The sequence below is a fragment of the Colias eurytheme genome, chromosome 2, assembly GCF_061535395.1.
Source record: "Colias eurytheme isolate Ceu_HAF_F1 chromosome 2, ilColEury1 Martin Lab GWU primary, whole genome shotgun sequence".
Taxonomy (NCBI): domain Eukaryota; kingdom Metazoa; phylum Arthropoda; class Insecta; order Lepidoptera; family Pieridae; genus Colias; species Colias eurytheme.
The window spans coordinates 8,879,437-8,907,054 of NC_142981.1; the positions used below are offsets into that span (position 1 = coordinate 8,879,437).

Consider the following 27,618-nt stretch of genomic DNA (forward strand, 5'->3'; position numbering starts at 1 on the left):
TGTATATTAAGTTGGCGCTTAATACATAGTTTGAATAAGTTTCATAAACAATGAAAATATATTTATATAAAAACAATCAACATAGAGGCTAGAGCTAATTTAATTTATATAATTATTTTTTATTCAATTACCTATTCAATATACTATGAAAGATAGAATGTTGATTAATAAAGCAATTATTAACGAATACTTTACCAAATCATAAATAAAGTGATCGTGAGTGTTTATGAGCCATAAAATAATGCCGCAAAGTGCGTAACTTTACACGTTTATATTTTAAAGTGACATAGGTGGAGACGTTCAATTTGTATGCGGCGTCAATGCAACCCGACGTTTATTACAAACTTGTTGTAGTCATTAGCTTTTAGCGATAGCGACGTAAGCGGCACTAAGTGAAAATTATCCATCGTAGCCTGCATTTATATGTAAACCTTGTTATTTCGCGTTCTAAAGAACTAAGCAATAGGCAAATTATGTGAGAAGTGCCTGTATTCTCAGGTTACTTCCAATGCTAATTTGCAACTCGCGTGTTAAGTGCAAATATTTAATTTTATGTTGAAATTGAAAATTCTACTTCTTTTGTAGGTTACATGACGACTTTGCGAAGGCTGTCATAGTTTTAGTTCAAGTAAATAATGGTTCTTATCATTTATTATAAGTAGTTATGTTTACCTATTTTAAACATTGGTATATTATTGCACGCCTCATAAGCGAAGCGTTGAGGTGGGTACTACTGTCACTTCGCGCAAAACATCTGATTTTTCAAACTTAAAATGTCTTTATGTATCATACATTGCACTTGTAAGATAATACATACACACACATATTAAGAAAAACACTATTTTTAACGTTCATGATATTTTTGATGTCATTTTTGTTATTTAAACTAGTTAAAAAACAGTTTAAAAAAGTTCTGTCTTGGACGTCCGTGTGTCTGTATGTGCGGATCCTTTTTCTTGTTAACACGATAGCGACCGAAATACTTTACTAATCGAGTCTTTTTTTTTCTCTTACGCTTGACTATGCTCAGGAATAGAACCCTTTCATTTTCAGGGTCTGATTCGATGTGGTTTAATTGTTATTAAATAAACAAAAATAATAATTAATAAATATTTATTAAAAAAAAATTATGAGGCGTGCACTTTTGGATTTTCCAAATTATTTGTATAATCTACTTAAATAAATAATTAATAATAATTAATAAAAAAATATTTGGGTACAATGCATTTATGACGTCATATCTTATTTTCATCTCTTAGATTCCAAAGGTTTATCATAACAAACTGTTGTGTAACTAATACATACGTACTCGTTTAACTGATATTTATAATCATAAATAATAATTTTAATCAATTAATATATTATGCAAAGTTCTTCCTATTAACATTTGACTCTTCTACATGTTCAGTGTAAGTGAGAACTTTATTTAGTATTCATATTTATCACGATTAAATGCAGCATGATTAATAATCCCATTAAAAGCAACCGTACGACTTCGCTGCCGGAAAATGCGGTGAAAATTATTAAACAAACGTTCATTATTTCCTTTCATCGATAGATATATATATATTAATTTAATTAATTAAATAAACAAAATGGCATATGAAATAAATAAAATTATTTGATTTAAAATTTAAATTGAATGTCTCTACATCTCTATCTAGAGACTTTTAATTTACATCGAACATTGATTTAGGTACGTGTCATTGATATTTAGCTGAAAATTGGCTGTTGTGTGTAGACAGTGAAATAAACAATAGAATTAATTAAGAAGAAAGCAAACAATGTGATCTATTTGGATGGTGGCGGGGCGCGGGACGCGTGCGGCGCAGGCAGAGCGCCACAGGACCACACTCCACAGTCCACAACACTCAAATTGAGTTTCCTATCGTAGCGAGACGTTCCCCTACGCAAGCTCATACTCGCGTATACTGCGTACGGACTTTCAGTATCACGCACGTTCGGTGTTACTTAATATGCATCGAACAATCACTTTCTTACGGATTTGTGCGAAAGAAAAGTGCTGTGTTAGTGATTTTACTCCGTTCAAATTTAAAAAATCATAAACTCTACATAATGTTCTGATAACTTTGTGATATAGTGAAATGTATTGATACTGTAGTGAACTTAATTAATAAAAATGAATATCCGAGGGAAGAATCACGTGCATACATCGGAAAAACCGAGTAAAAAGAGAAGGGTGAGTTAGTTCGAGAATTGATAAGACGCGAGATTTGTTTATCAGTTTGTTTTGAAGCGGGGCAAAAACATTAATATGAGGAGAACGTGGCACAATAATAATTCATCACATTATCTTCTTGTACCGTTTTTTTACTAGAAATGTATCGAGCTATCTCTCATAAGTAGTTTCAAGTCTAAATACTTTTTAAATATTTATGAGCAATATGTTGGTATTTGGTGTGTACCTACTATGTTTTTGCTAATTATAATAATTTGCATAATTTTCTGTAGTGACAATAGATAACAATAGGATGAAAATAGGTACTTTTTAACTTTTATTAATTAAATTAAAATAAATATACAAGCTGTATTAGTATCTCGTATAAAAAGTCTCTCTCATTTTTTGAAACAAAAAAAAGAAAAACAAAATATATTGAGATGGCGACGCAATTATTTACATAATGATAACACTAATAAATTTTTCACACTATATCTTTTAAGCTCCTTAACCCAGGTGTACGATCCATAAAAGTCCCGCCCATAAAAACATAAGAACCATATAAAAATATTAATATCTATCCAGTAGTTAATTCCACATTCTGACCTAAAAACTTTTTTGTTCAAGCAGCTGTACTTATATTAAATTCGATTGACTTGCATTGAAGTAGCTTTAAGGCAAATGCCCGCGGCAATATTTATAACGTTATCAAACGCAGCCGTAAATCAGTAACGCTAAATATAGATAATCCATACATCACTCTTAATTTTAACGTTCACTGATTATTGATTAGTCTATATTATGTCTGCCCACACGTAGAGTCCCTATTTACATTTCCGTGTGCAACCTACATTCAATATATTTTTACATAATAACAAACATCCGCTACGAAAGATAAAATATTATTATATTTTGATTAATTTATCCTCACACATTAATCGGACGAAAAACAGTAGCAAATTTCTAGTTAGAGAGTGGGAGTGCTGAATGATCAAAGCTCTACTTATTTTCATGACAAATACACGTTGAGATTTAATATGTTTATTGTTTAAATTTATACAATTTTACATAACTAATTAATTCTTATTTTATAATATTTAAATTAACAACTGTTGTGTACATAGTCAAAAGGACAGAACTGTACAAAATCATACAACTTAAATTATTATATACAATAGCTATTACTCGCGGTTTCATCCGCGAATGAACTTACAGGCAAAATTAAGTATTTCTATGGCTCATGTTTTATTCTGATGACCTATATTCCTGTAAAGTTTCATCCAAACATACATTCATCCTCACAAACTTTCGCATTGATAATATAAGTTAAATTACTAACATGCACAACAAATAAATATGTACAAGAAACAACGATTACAATAATGTTATCTTAAAGTTCTTCATGATCGTCTGATAAGGTAAAAGGTAAAAGTTTTATCTCAACAGAATGATGATCTTATATACCTATAGTTTATTTCGCCTCCGTGAATAATCTTAGATAATAAGCGAAAATATTACTTAAAGAGTCTCTAATTATCTAATTTATAGATCATAATGGAATTCTACGTATTGTTTGTCCAATACGTAGGCAATATTATGGGGGGCAGGGGGGGGGGGCGTATTATTATTATGGGGGGCAAGTATCTCGCCTCGCGGCGGTGCTGAAAAAAAAACTCCGGCTGAGTGGCCAGACGGCCGGAGTCTAGGGCGACTGAGTGAGGAACCTTCGGACTATCCGAGCGTTATTATTTATTATTATGAGTTAATATTTACAAATTATATCACTAAAAAGTATAAAACAAATTCGCTTTCTCTATCCCTATATATGTATATACATATATCTCTATATCCCTATGTAGTATGTATGCTTAAATCTTTAAAACTAATTGCAAAGAATTTAGATGCGGTTTTTAATAGATAGAATGAATCAAGAGGAAGTTTTATATAATTTATTAAGTTTTAGACAAAGCGGGTGAAGCCGCAGGCCGAAAGCTAGTAATATAATAATGTAGTTAGCCCAACTTCTGTCAACTTTAAACATTCAGTATTTTATTTTTCTTTTAACATGTCGACCGTATCTACAGAAAAGATATTATGTTGACTATTTATAGGTATAATTTTATAAAACAACGTAGATTTACGTAACGTTTTTATCTATACTAATATTATAAAGCTTGTTTCAACGCGCTAATCTCGGGAACTACTGGTCCGATTTGAAAAATTATTTCGGTGTTAGATAGCCCATTTATCGAGGAAGGCATATCATCTCACTAAGACCAACAGGAGCGGAGTACCTACTGCGGGTAAAACCGCGGAGCACAGCTACTCTGTATATGTATGTATAAGATATTATATTATTATTTTAGTTATTTTAGTTACTTTCATAGCATTATGTCCTATGGAATTCTACTATGGGGCAGGGCTGCAGATATAGAAACTATATTTATATTACAGAAAAGAGCCATACGCTCTATATATAATTTACGTGCTCGGGACTCACTAAGAGATCTCTTTAAGAATATTGGTATCCTCACTGTACCATCACAGTATATATTTAATAATGTTTTACATGTACACAAAAACGCGGACTTACACACAAAAGTAGGAGATAGACACTGTTATGGCACAAGGAATAGAAATAAAATTGAAATGCCATTTTATAGGTTAGCTAAAGTTAAAAATTCATTTATGGGCCAAGGTATACGTTTTTACAATAGAATTCCTCATAGTATTAAAGAGTTTAGTAGTGTTAAATTTAAAACTTATTTAAAAAATGTATTAGTTCAGAGAGCCTACTACAGCATTAAGGAATATATGGAAGATGAAAATCCATGGAGGGTTGTCGCGTAAGAATAACAGGACAGTTCTTTGGCATATTATGATAATATATAATATTATGTAGTTAGATGTAAGTAACATGTAATGTAAAATTATATTGTATATGGACATGACTTTAAAAGAGCAACTATGGAGTTTCTTGCCGGTTCTTCTCCATAGATACTGCTTTCCGAATCGGTGGTAAATTTAAAGAATGTAATGACGATTCAAAAGTGCTTCTGGAAGAAGTCTAATTGAATAAATAAATGTTTGAGTTTGAGTTTGAGTTTGATAAGATCATAAGATGATATTAAATAATAACATTATTTCTTCTGTCATACACTTATTGAAAGAGGTTATTTCCTAAGTTTATTCATTCCTTTTCATAATGTTAGAAAAAAAAGTAGATACATAATCCATACTTAATATTATAAATGCGAAAGTAACTCTGTCTGTCTGTCTGTTACTCAATCACGCCTAAACTACTGAACCAATTTGCATGAAATTTGGTATGGAGATATTTTGATACCCGAGAAAGGACATAGGCTACCTTTTATTGCGAAATATGTACCACGGCCGAAGCCGGGGTGGACCTCTAGTATGTTAATAATTGAATATTTTATTAAACAATTGTATTAAATAATAAATATTCTCTCTTAGTAAAGAATATTTATTATATTTCACTGAAAGGGTACCTAATAATGAATGATTTAATTTACCCACGATAAGAGTTCGGCTTAAAATAAAAGAGTAAGTATAAAGCTATAATAAAGGAGCTTTACATCGACACACCGGTCATAATTTACGATTCGCAAGGCTTGAGTGCCGATGTAATTGAATTGAAGCAAGGCTTTTTATAAGTTTTATTTTTATAAAGTTTTGCACTTTGAATAGCAGTATTTGGTGCTTTAATTGTCTTCTATTATACTCCTTCTTATTGTTAAGCCTGAGCCTTAATTAATAGGATGTAATTATAAAATTTCAGCCTTAAAATATGTATATGCATTGTGCATCAGTAATTATAACAACTTGATCAAGACTTATCACAATATCAAATCTTTATGATGTCATAAATTGAAAATAAATAATAATGCGAAAAGGTGTTTGTTTGTTGGTCTTTCTTTCAAGACGCAACGGAGCGATGTTATGGTTATTATGATTTTCGAGTGTGGATATAGTTAGGAGGCTTGAGAGTAATAAAATATGCTACTGTAACTACGATGAAACAACGGATACTTATAAGAATTTACAGCTAGTAGGTACAAAAATATAAAACATCCACTGTAAGGTATGTCTGTAAATATTTTAGCATAAGTACATTTTATGGTTAGTTTACACTACACACTAACAAAAAAAATCCAAAATCTATCTAATAAAAGTTATGTGATGGTTGGGTGTGGTTAACTTATATTATCTTTAATCTAACAATAACTTTTATAAGAATCCTCCGTCGAAGATCTCGATGAGATTATTGTTTATTAATCAATGATTATTAACAAATAAGAACAATGATTCAGAAGAAAAACCTGATAACTGTCTTTTGCTATTTTATCCAGGTTTAGTCATAACCAAATTATGGAGCTTTTATGCCTATCTTTTATTGGTTAGAGTAAAAGTTTAAGAAGTTATTATCAACGCAAATGTGATATTGAATTGTTTTTATCAGTAAGAGGTATTTAGTAATAATTCATCCTACTGTTTATTAGTTTTTCTTCAAAAAATCAATCATAATTTTTTTGCCACCGAAGAGTACCTATATTCTGCGAAACATTGTAGCTATTATAGAAACAATTATTTAATTTGAAATGTAAATTATAATTAACATATAAATCTATAATTCTTAATGTAATAACACAATAACACACAATGTGTTTTAAATTATGTCATAATAATGATTAAAATTGCTTTTATTTGTACAAATAGATTTGTTATCTATATGAATTCAAGTTGAAATGGTTTCCATTTCCATGCAAATTATATTTTGTCGAAACAAACACAACTTTTCTAATCGTATAGATACATTGTATATTGTAATTTGTTACACTCTACACATGCTTTTTGCATCCATAAATTTTTATTGAACACTGAGAGCTAAAAGTACCTCTAGCAGAGGAGAGCGTACCTAACTAAGAAAGAATATAAATTATAGAGTAATCACACTACACAATTCGTGATGGAGAGAAATTTGTATATATTTCAATGTTTCACTTTTTTACTAAACTTTTGTTTTTCACGTTTCAAATATTGTGCATTTGTCAATTTGCAAGTGACAAGCATAAATGGAAGTGTTTTTCGTAGCGTCAATTTAGGTGCATTGTATTGTTTTTGAAATAATTTAGGGAATGATAAGTAATAACTAAGTATTAAAACCTTAATAAAAGAAGTGAGCTTATAAGCTTTTCCTTCTCATCTTCATCTCAAATCATGAGTAAATTATAAGAATTTTTTAACACGTTTTTGTTAAAGTTTTTACCAAGTTTTTCTACACGGTACATGTATTATGCAGTTTAAACGGTGCAATTTACATTATTTTATTTTGATGGGATTCAAGCATTTGCGTCATTGAATTTAAATGCTTCGGTGGGCTGAAGTATTTTTTATACCATCATTGTAAATTTTTAACAATATCATCAGAATAGTAGGTAAGTATTGGAAAGCGATTTTTCATCGCGTCAAATTTTCGGTTTCTAAAAATGTTAATTAGTTTCAGCCATTAAATTGTACTTTTCTAGTAGGTACGTCATTATTTCAATAACAGTTTTGTCCCAGCTCCCATTCAAGGTTCTTTTAATTTTTTGTATTATATTTATTCACTGAAGCCATATTTAAACAATTACTATCTATTTAAATCTTATTTAGTAGGTTTGTTTGTGTAAGTTTTAACTTTAGCTTCGAAGAAATACATCACTCATGATGATAAATTTTTATTTCGGGTAATAATGACCCCACCATGTCAAATAAATTGTTATCAAATTCTTAAAAGTCATAAGTTGAAAACATAATATGTTATATTATGCGCCTCAAACAACAATATATAACAACATGATGGTTTCGTTAATACAGGTTTACGATGTAGATACCGAATAAATTCTTAAAGTATCATATTAATATACTTAATATATTTTTGATACTTTATTGGTAATTTATTTCTATTACACTGCATTATATTATTAAATATGAATGATTCGACACTATTTTTAGATGTTAGAACGTTTTTATCATAGTGACCAATATCTTTATATTTCGCTAAGAACACAGCTAAGAATATTAAAAATCGTATAGAAATAAAACATGCCAAGCTTGCATTTATAATGAAAACCCATTCATAATTTTTATGGCCAAATATCTCTTAGCAATAAAAACTAATATTAAATTGCCACAGGTTTTTAAGAGACGAATTATGGTTAAGCGGTATAAGGAAATTGAGCATTTTTTATTTTGTGTGATTTTAGTAAGCGTCGTTCGTATTGTGTCACTTAAGATTTTATCTGTGATAATGTACCGAATACATAGCACGCAATTTAATGTACTAAGGTTATTGACTGTAGTTTCTACTTGGGTAGGTCACATCTCGCATCAAGATCTTTGCAGGATTTTTCGCCGATTCGTTGACTTCATATTATTTCCATAAACAGTTAAAAGTTTAAATGTTTTCGTTAGATAAAATCTTGATGAATCATATAAATTTCCTGGACATAAGAGTAGATACGTAACTATTATGTTATCTTTTTCTCAAAACTAATATTGTCTCCAAAGAATCAGCATTGGAAATTTAGTCATATTTGGCCTCGACCAGTAGGAGAATATTCCAAAATTACGAATCATTCTTACCAAACTTTTATGTTCATTATCTTACCGTAACAAATATTTGAATTCGAAAGATCTTTGACCCTTGTAGCTGATATCAGCGAAACGAATTTATACTTCCATTACAAATAAGTATATTAGAAATATGACGTAATTAAGTAATTCATTGATGAACGCCGACTTTAATAAAGCATCATATTATTTCCTCCTATTTTACACATTGTATAGTATAGTAAATACTTTAATTAAAAAAATGCTAATTAACTAATGCTGTGTGGCCAATTGTGTGGCACTATAAAATGTAATTATGTTAGAGGGAATCATTAATAACAATTAAATTGCGCACCACAAAGTTCTCAATAATCCCCTGAGTCTCAGCTAAGGATGGAAATTTACTAAAGAGATCTAGGTATTGCCTTCAGCCTTCGGGAGTAAGTACGATTTATTTATAAATATAGGATATAGGATATTAAATGATAAATTAAATAACACATTATCGGTTGTGTTTTTAACCCTAAGTGATGACGTACCTAAATTCAAAATTCAAAATTGACAGGACATAGTTGCATGTCTAATCTATATGATGTTTTAATAATAAATTAAAATAAATGTTCTATTGGAAGTAAATTTATTGATTTTTAGTTTTTGGATTTGTTTTTAACCTGTAAAATGTATGAAGAATATAAATATCATCATCAAGATCATATTATTTGTTCCCACTTCCCACTGTACCCAGAACTCTTTTATACCATACATCCATCCATCGTCCTGGCCAAGTGCGGCTTGGAAGATGTCACATGTTGTCGAACTTTTGATTTTTGGACATGTCTCGGCCATTTTCCTCACGATGATTACCATTACATTTTCAAACAGTGATAATTTGGGTAATGTGCAAAAAAAATAAAAATCTTATTTATTTTTTCCACCTTCGACTGGTCTCAATGCTCCGACTTTTCTGTTGAAATCGGAATCTTCATATAAACACGGAGCCACCACCGTTTCAAAAAAAACCTATAGAAGTAAACAAATACATATAATAAAACATAAAATAAATAAATTATACATAATATCAGAAAATTAGTGTTGCGCTACAGAACGAATAAAATAAAGTAACAATCACATAAATTAACAACTGTTAAATCTCAATGGATGTACAAAGTGACCTTAGCGTAAGGAAAAATAAACCATAAGGGGATAACGCAAAAATAGCGCACTACAATGCCTCTGTATCTCGAAATGTATCTGGTATGTTTTATTCATTCATTCACCTCCAACTTGTTATTATGATCAATCAGATGCGTTTATTTTTACGGGCCGATTGCATTTGGGCCCCACGTGCCATGCCGTTGCTCCGCCGGACCCCTCGCGGTATGTCCGGTCCCGACGCGTCATTTTGTTATCATTTCATTTATATTTTTGAATTTGAATCCGGCTCTTCTTCAGTTCATACAAAAAATTGGTCAATTAGAGGTTTGAATGATGAATCAAACTTACAGTACTTGTGCTTGCTTACTAACAATACTTGCTACTTACTAAACTTCTGCTCGTTGGAGGCTTCGTTCATCCTCTATCACACACACATTCATGTTTTATCTTCGAATCAGCAAATGTGTCTCCAATGTCTAATCTACATTTTAAGCATTTATGCTAAAAAAACAGCTAAAAGAAGTTGTGGTTCGAAAACCGAATATTTCAAAATTAATTTCGGAATTTTTCCTCAAGCTAGTGGACATATTCATCGTTAAATCTAAAAAGACAAAATAAGTAAAATATTTATAAGTAGAAGTATCCGTTAAAAGCTGAATTAGCAAAGACAGATGCTATTTATAGTTTCTGTAATTTGAAGAGAAGTTATCCAAATACAAATCCCACTCATAATTACAATAAATCAATAACAACAGAATAACGTGAGGGCGTTATAATTGCCAGTTTCGTATTGGATCCACCGATCAATTCACAGTAAATCATACATACAAACATAAAAAATCTGAAAAACGTAAAAATCTTTATCTCAAGATCGATTAATAAATTAATATTCAAGGTGGTCTTTGTGGATTATAAGCAATCAAAAGACAATTCGGCATTTCCAAATGAATGGTTTCGTTTGCTCACATATATTTATTTGCATTGGACTGATCGCTGTGAGATGGGCGGGCGGTGTCCAGAGATAATAGAGGTCACGTTCTTCAGATAAACTACAGATAACACAGACACATAGTGAAGACACACGAGTGTCTTCAAGTCGCAGACTTAAACGTACGGACCTATACCTATTCTTCATCTCCAACTACCTACTATTGAACTTGTGGAAGTTGTAAACAAACAGTTTTTAACTTTCTGTTACTTTTGTACTTATAAGAAAAATATTTTTATTTAGGAGCCCATAAAAAAAGGTAGCCAAATTTTCGAGCTTTAGCATTTTTTTTAATTTTGTATTATTATTATATACAATACTTATGTAAAAGATAAGAAATAAGGAACATTCTTAAATGCCACTGATTAACCTATAGTTAATCTCATCATATATCTTCGCCATAAAAATGCACGAAGTGTAAAAATAAATAATGTTGGGACCGTAAAACATCTTCCAAAGTTCCATGTTATATAACTATTTATAACTAGCAATGATAATAGGACGATGACAAACATAAGTTATACGATGATTTTTAATGCCTTCAATAAATCATGAGCGTACGGTGTCTCGACGACCCACCATAAACATTTTAAAGATATATTTAAGCGATTTCAGTTATAAGACTTATAAGTAAAATATATGTATGTGTTAAGAAACGAGGAAGTTTTATGCAAATATGCTTTGCTATAAAGAAGTTTATGTAATTTAATGTGTTGAAGAAAAAGAGACGACATCTATTAAGTGTTCGATTAGACTTCTCCATAAGAGAATAATGTATAGTATTATGTATTAGTAGGTATAGTTTTCTTCATCTTATTATTTAAAATGGCAAATAATAATAGTTATGTCTCGAAGAAATGTAAGTAACCGAGAAGTAGAGACTTGAGAGTATTGTTTTCCGTTGACACCACGTTCATAGTAACTCGGTATATTCTGAGTTCTGACCCCGAGGTTAACGTGATTTATACTCTTTAGAATTACAATATTTCAGTTTAGTTGGTAAATTAATATGTTATATTTTAAAAATATATATTTTTAATAAAGGCATATTTTTCATTATGAGCTCGTGATTTGTTTAAGAGCGATGTAAGTAGGTAGGTTAATTTAACTTATATAAAAAAATATAATTAAGGCTTTCTATTGTTTAAACAATAAGTATTAATTATTTATTCGTAACAATGTCGATAATAGTTTGACAGCGAAAAATGCGCTGTGTTTCGCTATATATCTGCGCGGGTCCTTTTTTTTCGAAAATATGAAAACTGCATTGCCTTATCGATGAAAATGTGGAAGTACATACCTACTACATACTCATTTACTAACATTTAAGTACCAAGTACTTTCATTTAATTCTTATTAATTATTATAGATCCGGTTCATGCTAAAGTTCTTTATCGAGACACTAACTTTTATGGTGACTATAAACCTGAACGGAAAAAGAAACATTGTTTTTGTTTTAAGTGTCATACCTATATTTATTTCACACCTCATTTTAACATAAATAAAACTTTTATTATGCGTTTAACATACTTTTTATTTTTACGTTTTTATAACAGACCTCGATTAAACAATGCTTTCTATGCCCACTCATAGGTTATGTATATGAAATAAAAAACGTATTTAAAAACTACAGGCTGAAATAAGATGCCTTATATCATGGAGCATCTAGGTACAAATAAAAAAATTACACCCGTCATTAGATACCTACTGAATTTTGCAAACTTTCACCTGAAACAGTGTATATATGTATATAAGTAGGTAGGTATATAAAAGACACCTTCATAATATCTAGAAAAAAACTGGTGACATTTACTTGGTTCTCTGAAAGCAATAAATAACATAAATACAAACTTTCCTTCATCGGACACCAGACTATAAATAATGGAATTTCGCGCAAATAAAGCCTTAGTAATTGCGATAAAACATTGCCTTTAGTTTTATATAAAAACGTGGGTTTCACGAAACATGGCACCTAATTAACGTCACTTATTCTCCGTGCAGTGAATAAAATACATTACTTAGTACACATGACCACTATATATGGATAAATTGCACATTCTTAACGTTTTTCTTCCACAATACTCAATAGCTCTTTATGTACATTGAATTGATGTTTGTTAACAGTTATTGGTTTTGTATCGAAAACTTGTATCGTGGGTTGTACTTATTCTGTTTTTTTTTTAGTTATAGCGCGATAACCCCAGAATTTAATAGAAATCGGATTTTTTTTCAATGTTTTGTTCTTAGAAGCAATACAATTATTATTAACGATACTTTTCCTAAAAAGGAAATTTAATTAGTTACGTATCTACGAGTAAAATATTTTATATAGCAAATTAATAAAGCTTTGAGTTACTTTTTATTTTTTTGGTTATGAAATTAAAGACAATGTTTTATATTAAGAAAAAAAAACACTTTATATTAAAGACTAAGTACATCGATTCTTGAAATCATATTTAAGCTACTTACATTCATAACAAGTAATAATCCAGATACCTATTGATTTTACTTACAGAAGAAAAATGTGATGAGAAAGAACATAGGTAAATTTTCCTCCAACCGTCCGCGTCTCTACTCTCTACCTAACATAGGTATCTAACTACAATCATGATTTGATGCTCTGACATTAAAATTTAAACCTTTTAATTTCATTCGTTATTGATGGTTCAATCTGAACCTATAGGTACTTTGCCTAATAGCGGATGCTTTCTTGATGGTGAATCGCGCAAAAATAGCCAATATCCACGTTGGCGTTAAGTGCTAGACGACAGTCGAATAAACAGAGAGCCGGCGGCTCAAGGGCGCACGCGTTTTTGTATCTAGTGGAACATCCCACGCCCCGCAGCACTCATGCGCTGATACATGACCACTTACCAAACCGAATCATTGCTGATAATATAAATATTTTATTGAATCTTTTGCACAAATTATCAGCGAGGCCACAGCGAAAACGACCATACTACCCAGAAATACGCCATACGGCATTCGTCAGTTTTTCCACTAGGCACAACGTTGATAGTTATGTTTTTTGCCGCTGTTATCCGCTAATAGTTCTTATCAATATTTTATCGATTCGATTTTGGTAATGAAAATGTCAAATCTTAATAATTGATGTTACACAAATAGTAAGACTGGTTTTCATAAGAGGAATATTTGCATTTGCATTTTATTAACCAACAAAAGATGAATTAACTTAGTTAGGTATCCCTACCTAATTATTTATCAAAAATCATCCAATATATATACCTACTAATAGGTAATTATAAGATGAGGTAGAGTAGGCTAGACTAGACGTTGTTTTAAACTAAACCTACCTGTTTACCTATGGTAATTGGTAGATAAGGGTGGTAAATCATACATATAGTTTATTTTGACAAAGCATGATTTAGACTTCAAGCAAATTGCTTCTAAACCATTTTCCAATGAACATTTTTCTCACGTAAAATATAAGGTTTTAGAAATCAATCAAGTTGGAATGAATTTTTCTATCCATTTATAAGAAAAAGACGTCGTAACTTAGACACTGATTAAATTGTTTTGGAACCTTTGAGAAAGAAATAAGATAATATCGAGTTTCTGATGAAACGCTTAATGTTTATGAAGGTTTATTTTAATTGAGTAACACACTCAATAAGCTATATCTGATGATCAATATAAAATTATAGAGCGTAAGCATAATTAATTAATTATATAAGCAACGATTTAATTAATATATTAAATTTCCAAATATAAACAGCATATTGGCATTTTCAACAGAAAAAAATTAACTACTACGTTATTATAATACCTTACAACAATTATTCTAACAAACTGGGCCAATGCCCAATTTTTATGTTTTCAGCGCATCACGTTGGCTTTCTCATTTAATACAAATAAAACAAATCATTTGCTGAAATTTATAGTCAAATACATACAGATATACCTACTACAAGTTATTGGCGGTAATCTATCTTAATACTGAACGTTTTCAAGTGCAAACGCCACTACAAATAAACCAAATGCATTGCGTAATGAGATATGCAACGTTATTGGTTACGTTGCAACGTCTAATTAGAAGTGATAAGCATGTGGGTCGAGAGATTTGTAGATCAACGCCCAACACCTACGATTATTCTCATACCTATTCGAATATTACCCATTACTGCTATAACAAGAATTCCAATTTTAGAGGCGACAGATGTCCGAAACAACCTGAACTAAATCTTTTTGTATCCTCTACTCTACATTATTTGAAAGTAGTTGTCCACCTTTAGCTGTGAAGGTTTTTCTTACATAAAAACGAACAACTGAAAGGGGTTGAATAACAATAAAGACAGCGAAAATTCATACTATGTGACCTATGTCTATGAAGTTATCGATAAATTTAGCGAGACGTAATTTAACATTATAATAAAAATTGTTTCTTAAAATATAACGTCGTTACCATGTCGTTACAAAAGAAGGCTTGCCGAAAACACCTTGCAAAAACCTTTATAATATTTAGATAGTACCTAATATTTAATTTCTTTCCGCTCTAGCGAATAATTACTATTGCAAGCGAGGTAACAAATATAAGGTACCTATTTATTGTATAAGGTATTTTCATTGTTTTGTTTGCAAATTTAAATTCGAATATTCGTACATTAACACTATTATTGGGCCTTGAACTTTAATTCGGTCTAGGTAAATAGCATATGCGGGTGCTATATCTGAATACACACCTAGTCAGTTCGGATGTTCCAAATGCTTGTTTCCGCATTAAGCCCCAGTGCCGCAGACACTCTCAATAATTTTAAATCATACATATTGTTACACCCCAGAAATGTTTACACTTATATTAAATCACGCTTGGGTAAAAATGAAAGTATTAGGGTGACCTGGAATAAGATTATAGAGACGGTTTTTCACGAAAATTCTATTACTGAAAAAGTTTACCTATGTCCAAATATAACTATAAGCTTCGATCAGAGTGAAATGAAGGAAAAGCAATTTTCACATTTTTTCTATATTGATTAAAATTATGAGCGAACGTGATGAACCATATTGCTTGATAAATCGTATAATTCAAATAAAGATATTTACATTTTGAGAGGAAACCATTTAGGACTAATTTGGGAAAACGAAATTGTGTGAATTCCGGAAGTATAACTTCCTATTTCCCTTGTATTTTTTGATAGCTTGTTTTTATACGCTTGATTGATGATGATTATTTTGATAATTATTTTGATTTCAATATTATTATTGAAATCAAAATAATCATTGGATACAGGATATTCATTTGGCTACATTTGTATTTGTTTACTAGCGGTCCGCCCCGGCTTCGCCCGTGGTACATATTTACGTTTTCTCTACATAAAAACCATCCTCGTACTTCAAGGAATATAATAAAAAAAGAATTATCGAAATCGGTTCGGCCGTTCTCGAGTTATGCGCTTACCAACACATTTTGCGATTCATTTTTATATATAAGAAGATTACGGTCGATAATTACTGTTTATATTAGGTACTGTGGAGACTGGAGTAATGTAAAATAAAAGTTTAGTACACTTACTTAGATTTTTATCTACACTTTGAAAAAGCCATAAGACTAGGTAGCTAATGGAAGAGATACTTATAATTAAGTCCATATACCTATCTCTTATCTAAGTATCCATTTTCAAGGGAAAAGCCACAACAAGTTATGCTACTAAAAAATTTTAATGAAAAAGTTTTATGGATAAGGCAAAAATCACATAGGCATATTATCACTTCACTCTTACCGTTAATCACGCCTTCCTTCTATTGAACAGTTATCTGTCCTTAGAATGTCCTATGTCCTAGAATCTGACGGCCTTAAATAGGGTGTCCTTAACTATGAGCATGAGTGCTAGGTCACTATACTATTGCTATTTTATAAAATTTATTATAATGTATTAGGTATTTAATTTCAATGAACTCAACAATTTTAATAAATTTAATTGAAAACACTACATACATTTCAATATATATAGGATGTATATAGGCCAAACAGACTATCAGTCCGTATTTGTACTCGCTACAAACAGCGTAAAACAATGGCCCTTTAATCCAGTTTTAAATCTATAAATATATTTCACGTTAAAGCAATTCTATTTGCTAAACGTTCATTTCGCACATATAACTGCCAAATAAACAACAAGTGCAGTCATTATATTAAGAGAAAATCAGGGCAGCACCAAAATAATCTGTGCTGAGTTTTATTGTAACATAAACTGCTATAAGCCATTTCGTAAACCACAATATACAATTGTATGTCGAATTGCATTACAATAAATCTTAAACATTTTAAGTGTAAGATGAAACTACGGTCGATGTAGCCATACAATTTATTAAAGGCCGTGTTAACCTTTGCAGAAGATTTGCTGAAAAGAAACGTTTATATTATAAGGAGTTGTAGGTTCACGGATTGATGAGATAATAAAGCGTTCATTTTGACACCAATCTGGTGTTTATTATTTGGGACAAATGCGACCCGCCGCCTGTAACCCGACACCATGCCGTCTGTCGACCGACACCACTCATCTTGTTTGATCTACTGAGAGCTTTTTAAACTTTTTATGTCATAGTTTAGTGTGCTTTAAGCGCCTTTATTGCTGTATAAACATTTCAGGGATTATTCTTCGACTGCGGCGGAGACATTATAGGATTCCGTGTTTTGACAGTCCAGTTCAACTACAAAACTATTTTTGTAGCTTTCAATAGGACATATTTGAAAACTGTGAAGTGATTTAACAAATACGGCACGTTCTCTCGAAAATATAACATTGCACAAATAGTTTGTTGTAGGTAGCCAGCATTAACAGAAGCTCTCTAAATGTTATCGAGAGCGCTGATAGATTTATTCTGATAAGATAAACAAAACAACAAATTAAGGGCTCGTCTTGTATTGTATATTTTTACCTTCAACGTTTAAAGTTCTCAATATATTGTTGATGTTAATGAAATATATATAATTTGCTAAATAGTACCTAAGTATAGAGTAGGTATCTCTTCACATAAATCGATCGCTATGTCTTGTTATGTTGTACATACCTACTTACAAATAATAATATTGCCCCAATGAATTCGAAAACATCTTATCGCCTGCAAGAAACCGTTTATATTTATTTAAATAAATGAAGGGATGCTCCACTGTCGTCTACTCTATGGCAGCGTTAAGCGGTCGGATTTTTAAATAAACATTTTTAATGATCGGCCCGCGCTCCGCCAGGTGTACGCAGACGGTCCGGCCCCACTCTCCTCAACCCGAATCCTTCCCACTTCTTTTGTTCCTATTCATAGAATTCCCTGACATGACCTGTAACAATAATCAAATTATGATTCCAAGGAAGTGAGCCATTCACCATTTTACCGAGCTACTCAACGTCACTCTTATTAATGTTGATGACGTCCAAACGATACCATTAATCATTGAAGTATAATTTAAAATTGGTATCCGCTACTTGTTGTATTTAAAAATTATTTAAAGATGTTACATCCGCTAGTTATTATTCTTCAATTTGGTAAATATTTGTTTATCGAATTAAAGTTTTCCTCACAAAATATATTCATAAACAATCCTAGACAATATTATCCTCTTGTAATAAAAACGAATCATCTAACTGGTTCACATTATAATAAATATACATTATACAGTTGCTCATAATTTTTAATTATATCAATAAATTGTTGATATCTATAAAACTGTTTCGTAATAAAAGAGAAATGGAGCTTCATTATCCTATATGTATATTATTATCACGAGTAAGGTCAATAGTTATCTAGCCATAATGTATTGTCTTCGATATTTCATATGCCAGGAAACAATAACATCAAAAATGGGAAGAAACAATTACTTACCTACTACTGATTTATATTACCTATATGATTGAAACCACAGATTGAAACAAAAGGATAATATTTGTCTAATCAGCACGTGTATTGTTCGAAACAAAAGGAAGATATCTAAAGGCTAAAAATACATCTACAGATTTAACTACACCTTAAGGCTATCGTTAAGAAGCTTTAACTATCGCAATTTAACAAGTGGCCAGTGTGGGCGTTAGAAATAAACCTCTGATTATATTAAATAGACTGTCAAAAGCTGAAAGGGAAATGATGTATTGTCCGAATAACGTTTTGATTTTAATGGAGCAACCCTTATTATAAATACCTAGATATTAAATGGAAATCATTGTTATTTATTAAAATGCCCACTTTCACGATAAGCTGTGTCCTTAATAAATTTTACTAGATCGATTAAAAATAAACTAAAAGTTATACATATACATACTCATAAATGAAATAAAAAATAATATTTTTAAGATAAATTAACATAAGATTGTAGAGCCTTTTTTTACGTGGGGAAATCTTGCATAGATACCCACGGCCTCTGGGGAAAGGGCCGTGGGTTATGTCGGATTCCTACCGACCAAAACCCCACTGTGTTCCGTCTAGCCGCATCAACGACGGGGCCACGGGTATAGGTAGAATTCTTCCGTGACCCCATCAGCAGCTGCCCGTCTCCAGGCCAACACAAACTATGAGCCCGCCAGCTCTGACATCATGGGGCGGCGTGAGCGGAACACGTCTCACGCCGCCTCAACTCACTGGACGATGGACTAAATAAGATTTTAGAGCCTAGAATGGCAAATCTATTCCCATTCTTGGCGCTACAATTGTTAATTTTCATTGAAAAAGCAACACTTGCAGTTTATAAATTATATACCCATTTTTTTTTCTGAGATCCTGAGCATTAGCCCTTGGATTAAACGTTAACAGGAACAAAACTTTCTTCATTAAACTGGTTGGAAGAACATTAAGACCTAAACCTTTGCCTACAATTCACTTGTATACTGTACTGATTATGTTATTATCTATAATTATTGTGTCGTTAACATATTCCTTAGATAATATTTTGTAATATACATTTAAGTATATTGTTATTAATAATCCTTTCATTTTAGAGAATGGCACAATACATTAAATAATTATTACAAATTCAGCTGGCATCGCTTGAGGCTGCAATCTGACGCCATCTCTGTGCAATGATACTGATCCGTATCGATCACATTTTACTTCGACCACAATAACCGTCTCGTTAACTATGCCCGTTAGATAAATGCTTGTTTATTGTGCAATACACCATGACTATAGCTTAAGAACACGGATATTATTACATGTAATAGCTTGAATAACAAAATAACTTCTAGTTACACTGATTTACATTACCAATACTCGCTTAGGCTTTATGTTTCGACTTTGCTATTTAGCTGTGTTGTATTTTATCATAAAATGCGTCAAATATTCAAATATGACATGACAAGTATATACTTAAATGTTTTCGCTGGTAATAAATGTTGTTAAAAACGATTCAATATTGAATTTTTAACTTGATTCACTTTGTCTGATATTGTATATACATATAGCTCTGAGTTGCCACTAAAAAGCATCTTATATCATATTTAAGACGATAAAAAGAATATAAAATGTTCTAATGTACTCCATTTGTGCCAGTTTATCAATCGATAATATAAGTTACGTCTAATAAATTTATTTCCCAAAGCTCCAGATATCATTTTATGTGTTACCAAATTTTATTGTGCACCATAAAATTGATTTTACTACCGAGTTAAAAAGTCTGCATTTGTTCACGTGTATGGTAAATCATGAGTTACGGTGTTCGAAGATTCATAATATCATTGTTAATAATTATTTAGTAAACATAAGAATTATTCAGTGAACCTAAAACTTCCATAGCGTATAAAGACATAACTCTATGATTTTATAAAATACTTATTATTTTGTTTGGCTGCCTCTGAAAACCTGATTTAATATGATATCTTGAACTTAGACCACTATGATTTTTCGCGAGGTTGCAAACCTGAATCACCTATAATGTTCAGCAACAGGTATAATAAAGGACGAGCTTGTATAACCAGTAGCAACAATTCCACGCGGGATTCCCAGAAATCCATGCGAATTAGCAATTTCATGAGGGCAAACATAATCTAAATCTCTTCAGATCGTCAATTAATACACGACACTATACGTAGGCGAATGCGTGATTTAAAAAAGAATCAGAGGATATTGAGCTAGATATTGACACAGAATAAATAATAGTACCTATCAAAGTATATATTAGGCTGTTGTTTACCTACGTGTCAAGACCTCTGAATGTGCCCTATTTGTAAATAACGTCGTTCGTTTCAGTTAATATTATAATGGTTAAGAAATATTGTATTACTATTTATGTAGGATTAATTTTATTGTCAGGTTTTGATTTACAATGTACAAGACTTAACAAGACACGTCGAGATGTACTGTTGTGTAATGCTCGTTAGTAAAGATGGATGATGTAAATTGCATTCCTAATCAGTTACGTTGAGATCTTTTAAAGAATCATTCGAGTTGTTATTGTAAAGTAATGGTTTATCGATATTTCATTATGTTTGTTATGATGATACATCGTAACGTCGGGCTCGCCAGAGTGCGGCCATGCTCTACGATAAGATGTCCAAAATAACTACATTGAACATCTCAAACGCTCCAGATAAAACAACTATACAATTTAATATAGGTATAACGCAATTCTTAATTATATAATGTGCTTCTTAGATGTTCATAAGACGTTCAAAGTGTTGTGAAAATTATCCAAGAGCTACTTTTAACTACGTATTTAAGACAGAATTATAATATATTAAAAGTTTATTTTTATTTTTTCAAGCCACCAACCATGATTTAATCCATTCAGAATAGGTAGAACACTTATTTCTATACCTAATGAAGATTTCCATAAATCTGTAAAATGCAATAGAAACGTGGTATTTACTGACATGGGAAATAAATCAATATTCTGAACGCGTTGGTTAATTAATATTTTAATTTATTCTAATTAGTAGCATGAATCTCCTGTTAAACGTTATTTGGCATGGACAGCGGGTAGCAAGGTCCACGATGAGGTCGTGTAGAGGTATTTTTAATGCGTTCTAAGGAATACATTGTTTACTTGCATGTGTATCATAATATATATAAATATATTTTCTACTAGCGTAAGGTAGCGTTTGTAACATTGTTTGGACATTCCCTGTTCCAATTTAACTTTAACACAAATATTTCGTATTTACATTATACATAATATAATACCGTAGTTCGCGCTTGCTCTACATTAAGTGGGTAGTTCCTTTTTAGTTATCATTTTTCTTTTAAGCTCTATATTTTTGATCTAATATGGATATTCTATTATTGATAATAAAGTCCACGTGTCACTAAGAACAAATCATTCATCTTTTTTCTCATATATAATAATATACTTTCATAATAATATAGTCTTTTATAATTTGAAAACCAAACATAAATGGAAGAATTAACAGTGAAGCAACATTATTCAAAAATATGTAAATTAAGCTTTAAAATAACGAACGGCGGCAAATTGAGCCTTAAAATAACGAATTTCTATAGAATTTATAATACCTAGGTATTTTTGAATTTATATTGAAATGAGCGTAATCTCCGGCATAAAGATGAGTTTAAAATTCAATGTGTAACTGAGCTTCAATTTCTCGTGAACATGTAACGTATACGAGTAGGTACGCCTCACTTATACGCTTCCTGAAAGCATTTTATACAAAGCAACCTTGTTCTTCTCGAACCGAATATGCACACACACTCACACACATTGCTATATGTAGTCGAATAAAGTTAGGATTTATGCAGAGAATACACTCACTATATTATTATTATCAATTTCTAATATATTTCATTTTCCTCCTCTTAGGAGGATAGTGTCAAAGTCTCTACAAAATGACAATCTGCATAATCAATTTATTTTCATTCTTAAACATGAATGGAATGAATAAAAAGATTATGATTTGGGAAATACGGTATTTACGCGAGATACCTACGTAATAAACCTACGACTCAGAGAAAATTTGTAGAATAGTTACATAATTTAGTGTCTCTCTATAAGCAAACATTTACTAGACTTGTATTGAAATATACGCAATGTCTCAATATGTAATTGAAGTAAACCAATATTGAAGATATTGCAATTTGCACCTACGGGCTACGTCGCGTCGTCGACATCTTTATATAACTTATAGTTCAACTAATAGAAAGTTAAAATCGGCTTATTGCCACATTAAATTATTATTACTGATAGTTTCATTTCCATTTCAAAAAATAAAATAAAATTTATTTTCTTTTAGACGCAGCGGCAGAAATCAGAAAAGCGGGCACGAGTGGCTCGAGAGGAAGCGCGCCCTAAACTTTTCATTCAAAACACAACCAGTAAGTTTACATTTATTATTTGAAGCTTCGTTATTTTTTTAGTTTTATATGCAGAAGAGTGTAGAGTATTTTTTTAATTAAAAAAAATCAGTCTTTTTTGAAAGATTAGGTAAATATAATTTTGCTTATGGTGACGTAATGATTTCAGTAAGCGTTATCCCCGGCGGTTGTGAATCATCATCATGCGGTGGTCCAGATTTTGGTTGTATTCAGGCGTTTAACAATACCTATCACTACTGCGTTTGTACTTCAAATGGGCAATTAGTAAGAGAAGGAGAAGAAGAAGCCTGTCCAAGAAGTACAGGTAAAGAAATACATTGGTTTTTCAAATCTTGTTTTCATATTATCCCTTTGCCGTTTTACATCAAAGTACCTATATCTTTGAAGAATTGAAAACATGCATAAATAAGCTTTAATTCACTTTCAAATTACTTATTTAGAAAACAAAGAATATGACTAAATATTTACTAATTTTAAAAATATATTTTTGTAACTTAAAGAGGTTTAAGAATATCTATCAACTTCCAGTGCCACTAACGCAAAGCAAAGCAATCCACAACGTTATCCCACCGTCGAGACCGTCAAATGCGACAGGCCCCAGATTCCCGCCGACAGCGGCCCCGGCACAAGTAAGACAATCCATCACTATTATATCTTATCATCTTATCTATCATGCTACAATGTTGTCTTATACAAACACTGCGATTAGGACGAGAATAGTTTTTTAACCCTACCTCACTTTATTTACGCCCTGTATGTACACAATGTTACATATATTCAAATGTATGTATGATGATGTAAGGTATAAACAATACTTATAAAATTAATACAATAAATATATTATTAGCTGAGTAGAATTTTTCGAGAACAAACGAATGTTAAACAATGGTTATTTTTTCTGGCATTCAAGCACTTTATTAAAAGCTTTCTGGCAGACAGACGGGATGGGATACAAATGAAATCAGTGTTTTTCCATGGTCACTGATAAATATTCATTCAATCGTGATAACGTTTGATACCGACCCGTCACTTCGCCGTTCGCCAAATTAAGAGAAAATAGGTCACTCAATACCTACGATAATTGAGAATGGAAAAATGGTTCCTTCACTAATAGATATAGTATTAATATTATAAAATATTTTTTTAGGGAGCCAAGTCTCTGGAGAGTAGCGAAATACTTCCTGCAACAACGGGAACCGACCCTTCGTTCATCGGCTCAGGAATCCATGCCAGTGCTAGCGCCCCAGTCATCGTGAGCATGGTCGCTGGCTGCTTCCTATTGATCCTCATACCGATCGTTATCTTCTACCTCAGAAAAAGAATATGCAACGTCGATGGCAAAGTAAAACCGGTAGGAAGAAACTTTATCACGTCAGCTTCAGCTTTACATCTAACAACTTTCATTCCATTTCTCATACTAACACCCGATTGAATGCTCACTGAATCTCGTCACCTTAGTCATACGTGGTTGACGTCGCTTTGCAATTGTCAGCTTAGTATACATTATGTTTGTAGCGTGTACGACCAGGCGAGCCTCTGCTTGCTGAACGGTATATAACGAACCCGCAGTACGGCGTGTGCGGAGCGGCGACGGTGGCTTCGCTGGCGTCAGCGCCGGGGTCGCCGGCGCCGATCCATGCGAGTGAAGCCAACGAGCCACAGGTCACCCTGCTGGAACGTAGTGCCCTCACATTCCTAGAAGAAGTTGGAGAAGGATGTTTCGGGAAAGTCCATAAAGGTAAATTAATAAAAATATTAAACATTCATTTACATAATTGAAATCCTTAAAAAATCTCTTGACTCTTGTCCCGTTAATATGTTCGACACTAGGATTCGTACCTATGTACCTATATGTACCTTCGGAACCTATGTATATCATATAAGGATTTCCTTCTTTGAAAACATAATATGATACTTATTTTTATAAAAATCATTTTACAAAAATCCTATGTTTTCACCTATTTTAATTACAAATTTCATCAAATTCGGTGCTGTAGTTTAGTTGTAAAAGCATAAAAGGTTTGTTAAACATTTGAAAGATTGTAATCATTTCAAAAAAAAATTGAAAGATTATAATCATGTAGGTACTACTTATTTCATGAGTAGATAAAAGAGCATTTTAGTTATCAGATAGATATAACAATTAACGTGTTAATAATTCTTCGACTTTCAGGTGTTCTGCGTATTAGCAATGGTGAACAAGTTGTAGCTATAAAAGTATTGAAAGAGAGTGCCGGTCGCAGTGCAGAAGAAGACTTCGTCAGAGAGGTGTCCATAATGTCCGCGTTCCGACATCCAAATATTTTGAGCTTAGTTGGAGTAGTGTATAGAGGTAATATTCTTATTAATTTTGCATTTTTTTAAATAATAGCGTATCGTCAAAATTATTATTAATCTTTACTCACGCAATTAGTTAGTATATTCCTTCGATTGATTTCAAAAATCAAAGCCTCTCTTTTTGTATTTTCCATACTTACCATAATTTATAACTTCTTTTTCCAGATGATATAAACGCTAGTCCTTGGATGGTATTTGAGTATATGGAGTGGGGAGACTTAGCAGGAGTTCTAAGAGGATCCAGAGGCGGCGGGAGGGCTGGACCTACCTTAGTTGAAGCAGCATTACTTCACATAGCCCTACAAGTCGCACATGGCATGCAATATCTAGCTTCAAAAAGATTTGTCCACAGGGACCTAGCAGCTAGAAATTGCTTAGTGGGAGCAAATCTAGCAGTTAAAATAGCTGATTTTGGCATGTCTCGTGATGTGTACACGTGTGATTATTACAAAATGGGTGGCGAACGACCGATGCCAGTCCGGTGGATGTCACCAGAAAGTATAGTCTATGCACGCTTCACTCATGAATCCGATGTCTGGTCTTACGGAGTTGTGCTTTGGGAAATTTATAGTCGTGGAAAACAACCATACTATGGATGTAATAATGACGATGCCACAAAACGTATCATCAACGGAATATTATTGGTTCCTCCGGACGACTGCCCGCAATTCGCTTGCAGGCTAATGAGGGAATGTTGGGCAACAGATCCTCGAAATAGGATCGGCTTTGATGAAATATGTAGAAAACTAGAAGTAGCCGCAGCGGCAAGTGGAAGTAATACTCAAATAAGATTACCCCGACCTCCGCCTCCGCCTCAAGATTCAACTGGATATTTAATTCCAACTAAACCGCCGTGCAATGCAGAATATTTAAAACCACTTCCCGACTTAGATCCCGATTCGGATTCCAGTGAAGACGAGGACATTGACGACTACACCTGACGTCCAGCTTTAAAACCAGAGTCTCAGTATGTGCCACGCACTTCGCCCCTGGCAGCCCAAAATTTTACAACCTTCACATTTTCATCTCGTGAGAATATTGAACATTTTGACTGTTAATCGTGTAACGCAACGAGATGTTTGTGGAGGAAATACTCAACTATTTTAGTGTGATATTGTATATAATATAGTTAAATATGAATTGTATGTGTATGAGATATAGTACCAGTAAATACGAGTAGGTATACGTATATTAATGTACCTATTAAATGTGCCATAGCATTACCAAAAAATTATATACCTATGCTTATCTACTAGAAATGATTTCATTGGATAATTTGGATATGGAAATTTATATAAATAATTGTATTTTTAGGCTACAGTACTTTGTAAAATTGTGTTGTTTATATTATCGATATAAAATTATTAATATGTAGGTACCTAAATAATCAATATAATTTAATCATTACCTATTACGTTGATTCTGCGGGTAAAAAATATTTATTTATACTTAATTTGTATAGTTGTACGTTTTAATATTAAATTTATGGGTAGGTATGTAATATTATAGATATTATCTTATATATAAAAATGAATCGCAAAATGTGTTGGTAAGCGCATAACTCGAGAACGGCTGAACCGATTTCGATAATTCTTTTATTATTATATTCCTTGAAGTACGAGGATGGTTTTTATGTAGAGAAAACGTAAATATGTACCACGGGCGAAGCCGGGGCGGACCGCTAGTATTGTAATAAAATTTAATAATTGCCAATCTATGGGTACAAGATTTGTGTGAAATTTTGCATAATAAAATAGTTGTTAACTAGTAATTGGTATTCAGGTAATTTAGTAAAAACCGAATTATTGTACATTTGGAACTTATTATTATACTATAATACAAAATATACCTATCGTAACCAGCAACACAATATCACCCATGTAGATTTGTGAAATTCTCGTAGGTACCTACTTTTAATGTGTATTACAAAAAATGCATTTGTCTATATGATTAAATAACGTCGAACAATATTATTTTATTTAATATTTTTTGATAAATAATGTTTTTAAATACTAAGCTGCATAAAACCAATTATTAGTGGGTATGTAAATATAAACATACCTAAACTTAATAATACTGT

General features: G+C 31.8%; 1 protein-coding gene across 2 annotated transcripts; it reads left to right on the forward strand.

Annotated features, from left to right (window-relative positions):
- The first annotated feature begins 1,848 nt into the window (after positions 1-1,848).
- On the forward strand, positions 1,849-27,054 carry LOC149910566 (tyrosine-protein kinase transmembrane receptor ROR2-like). 2 transcript variants are annotated; one of them, XM_090115136.1, is made up of 8 exons: positions 1,849-2,200; positions 23,120-23,201; positions 23,350-23,505; positions 23,730-23,830; positions 24,349-24,552; positions 24,717-24,939; positions 25,375-25,533; positions 25,704-27,054. In XM_090115136.1, exons 1-8 carry the CDS (start codon positions 2,141-2,143, stop codon positions 26,477-26,479), a joined length of 1,761 nt encoding a protein of 586 aa, XP_089971262.1. In that variant the 5' UTR covers positions 1,849-2,140; the 3' UTR covers positions 26,480-27,054. The 2 variants fall into 2 exon arrangements, with proteins under 2 accessions (XP_089971262.1, XP_089971269.1); XM_090115143.1 differs by having other exon boundaries at positions 1,850-2,200; positions 24,771-24,939.
- The last annotated feature ends 564 nt before the right edge of the window (positions 27,055-27,618 follow it).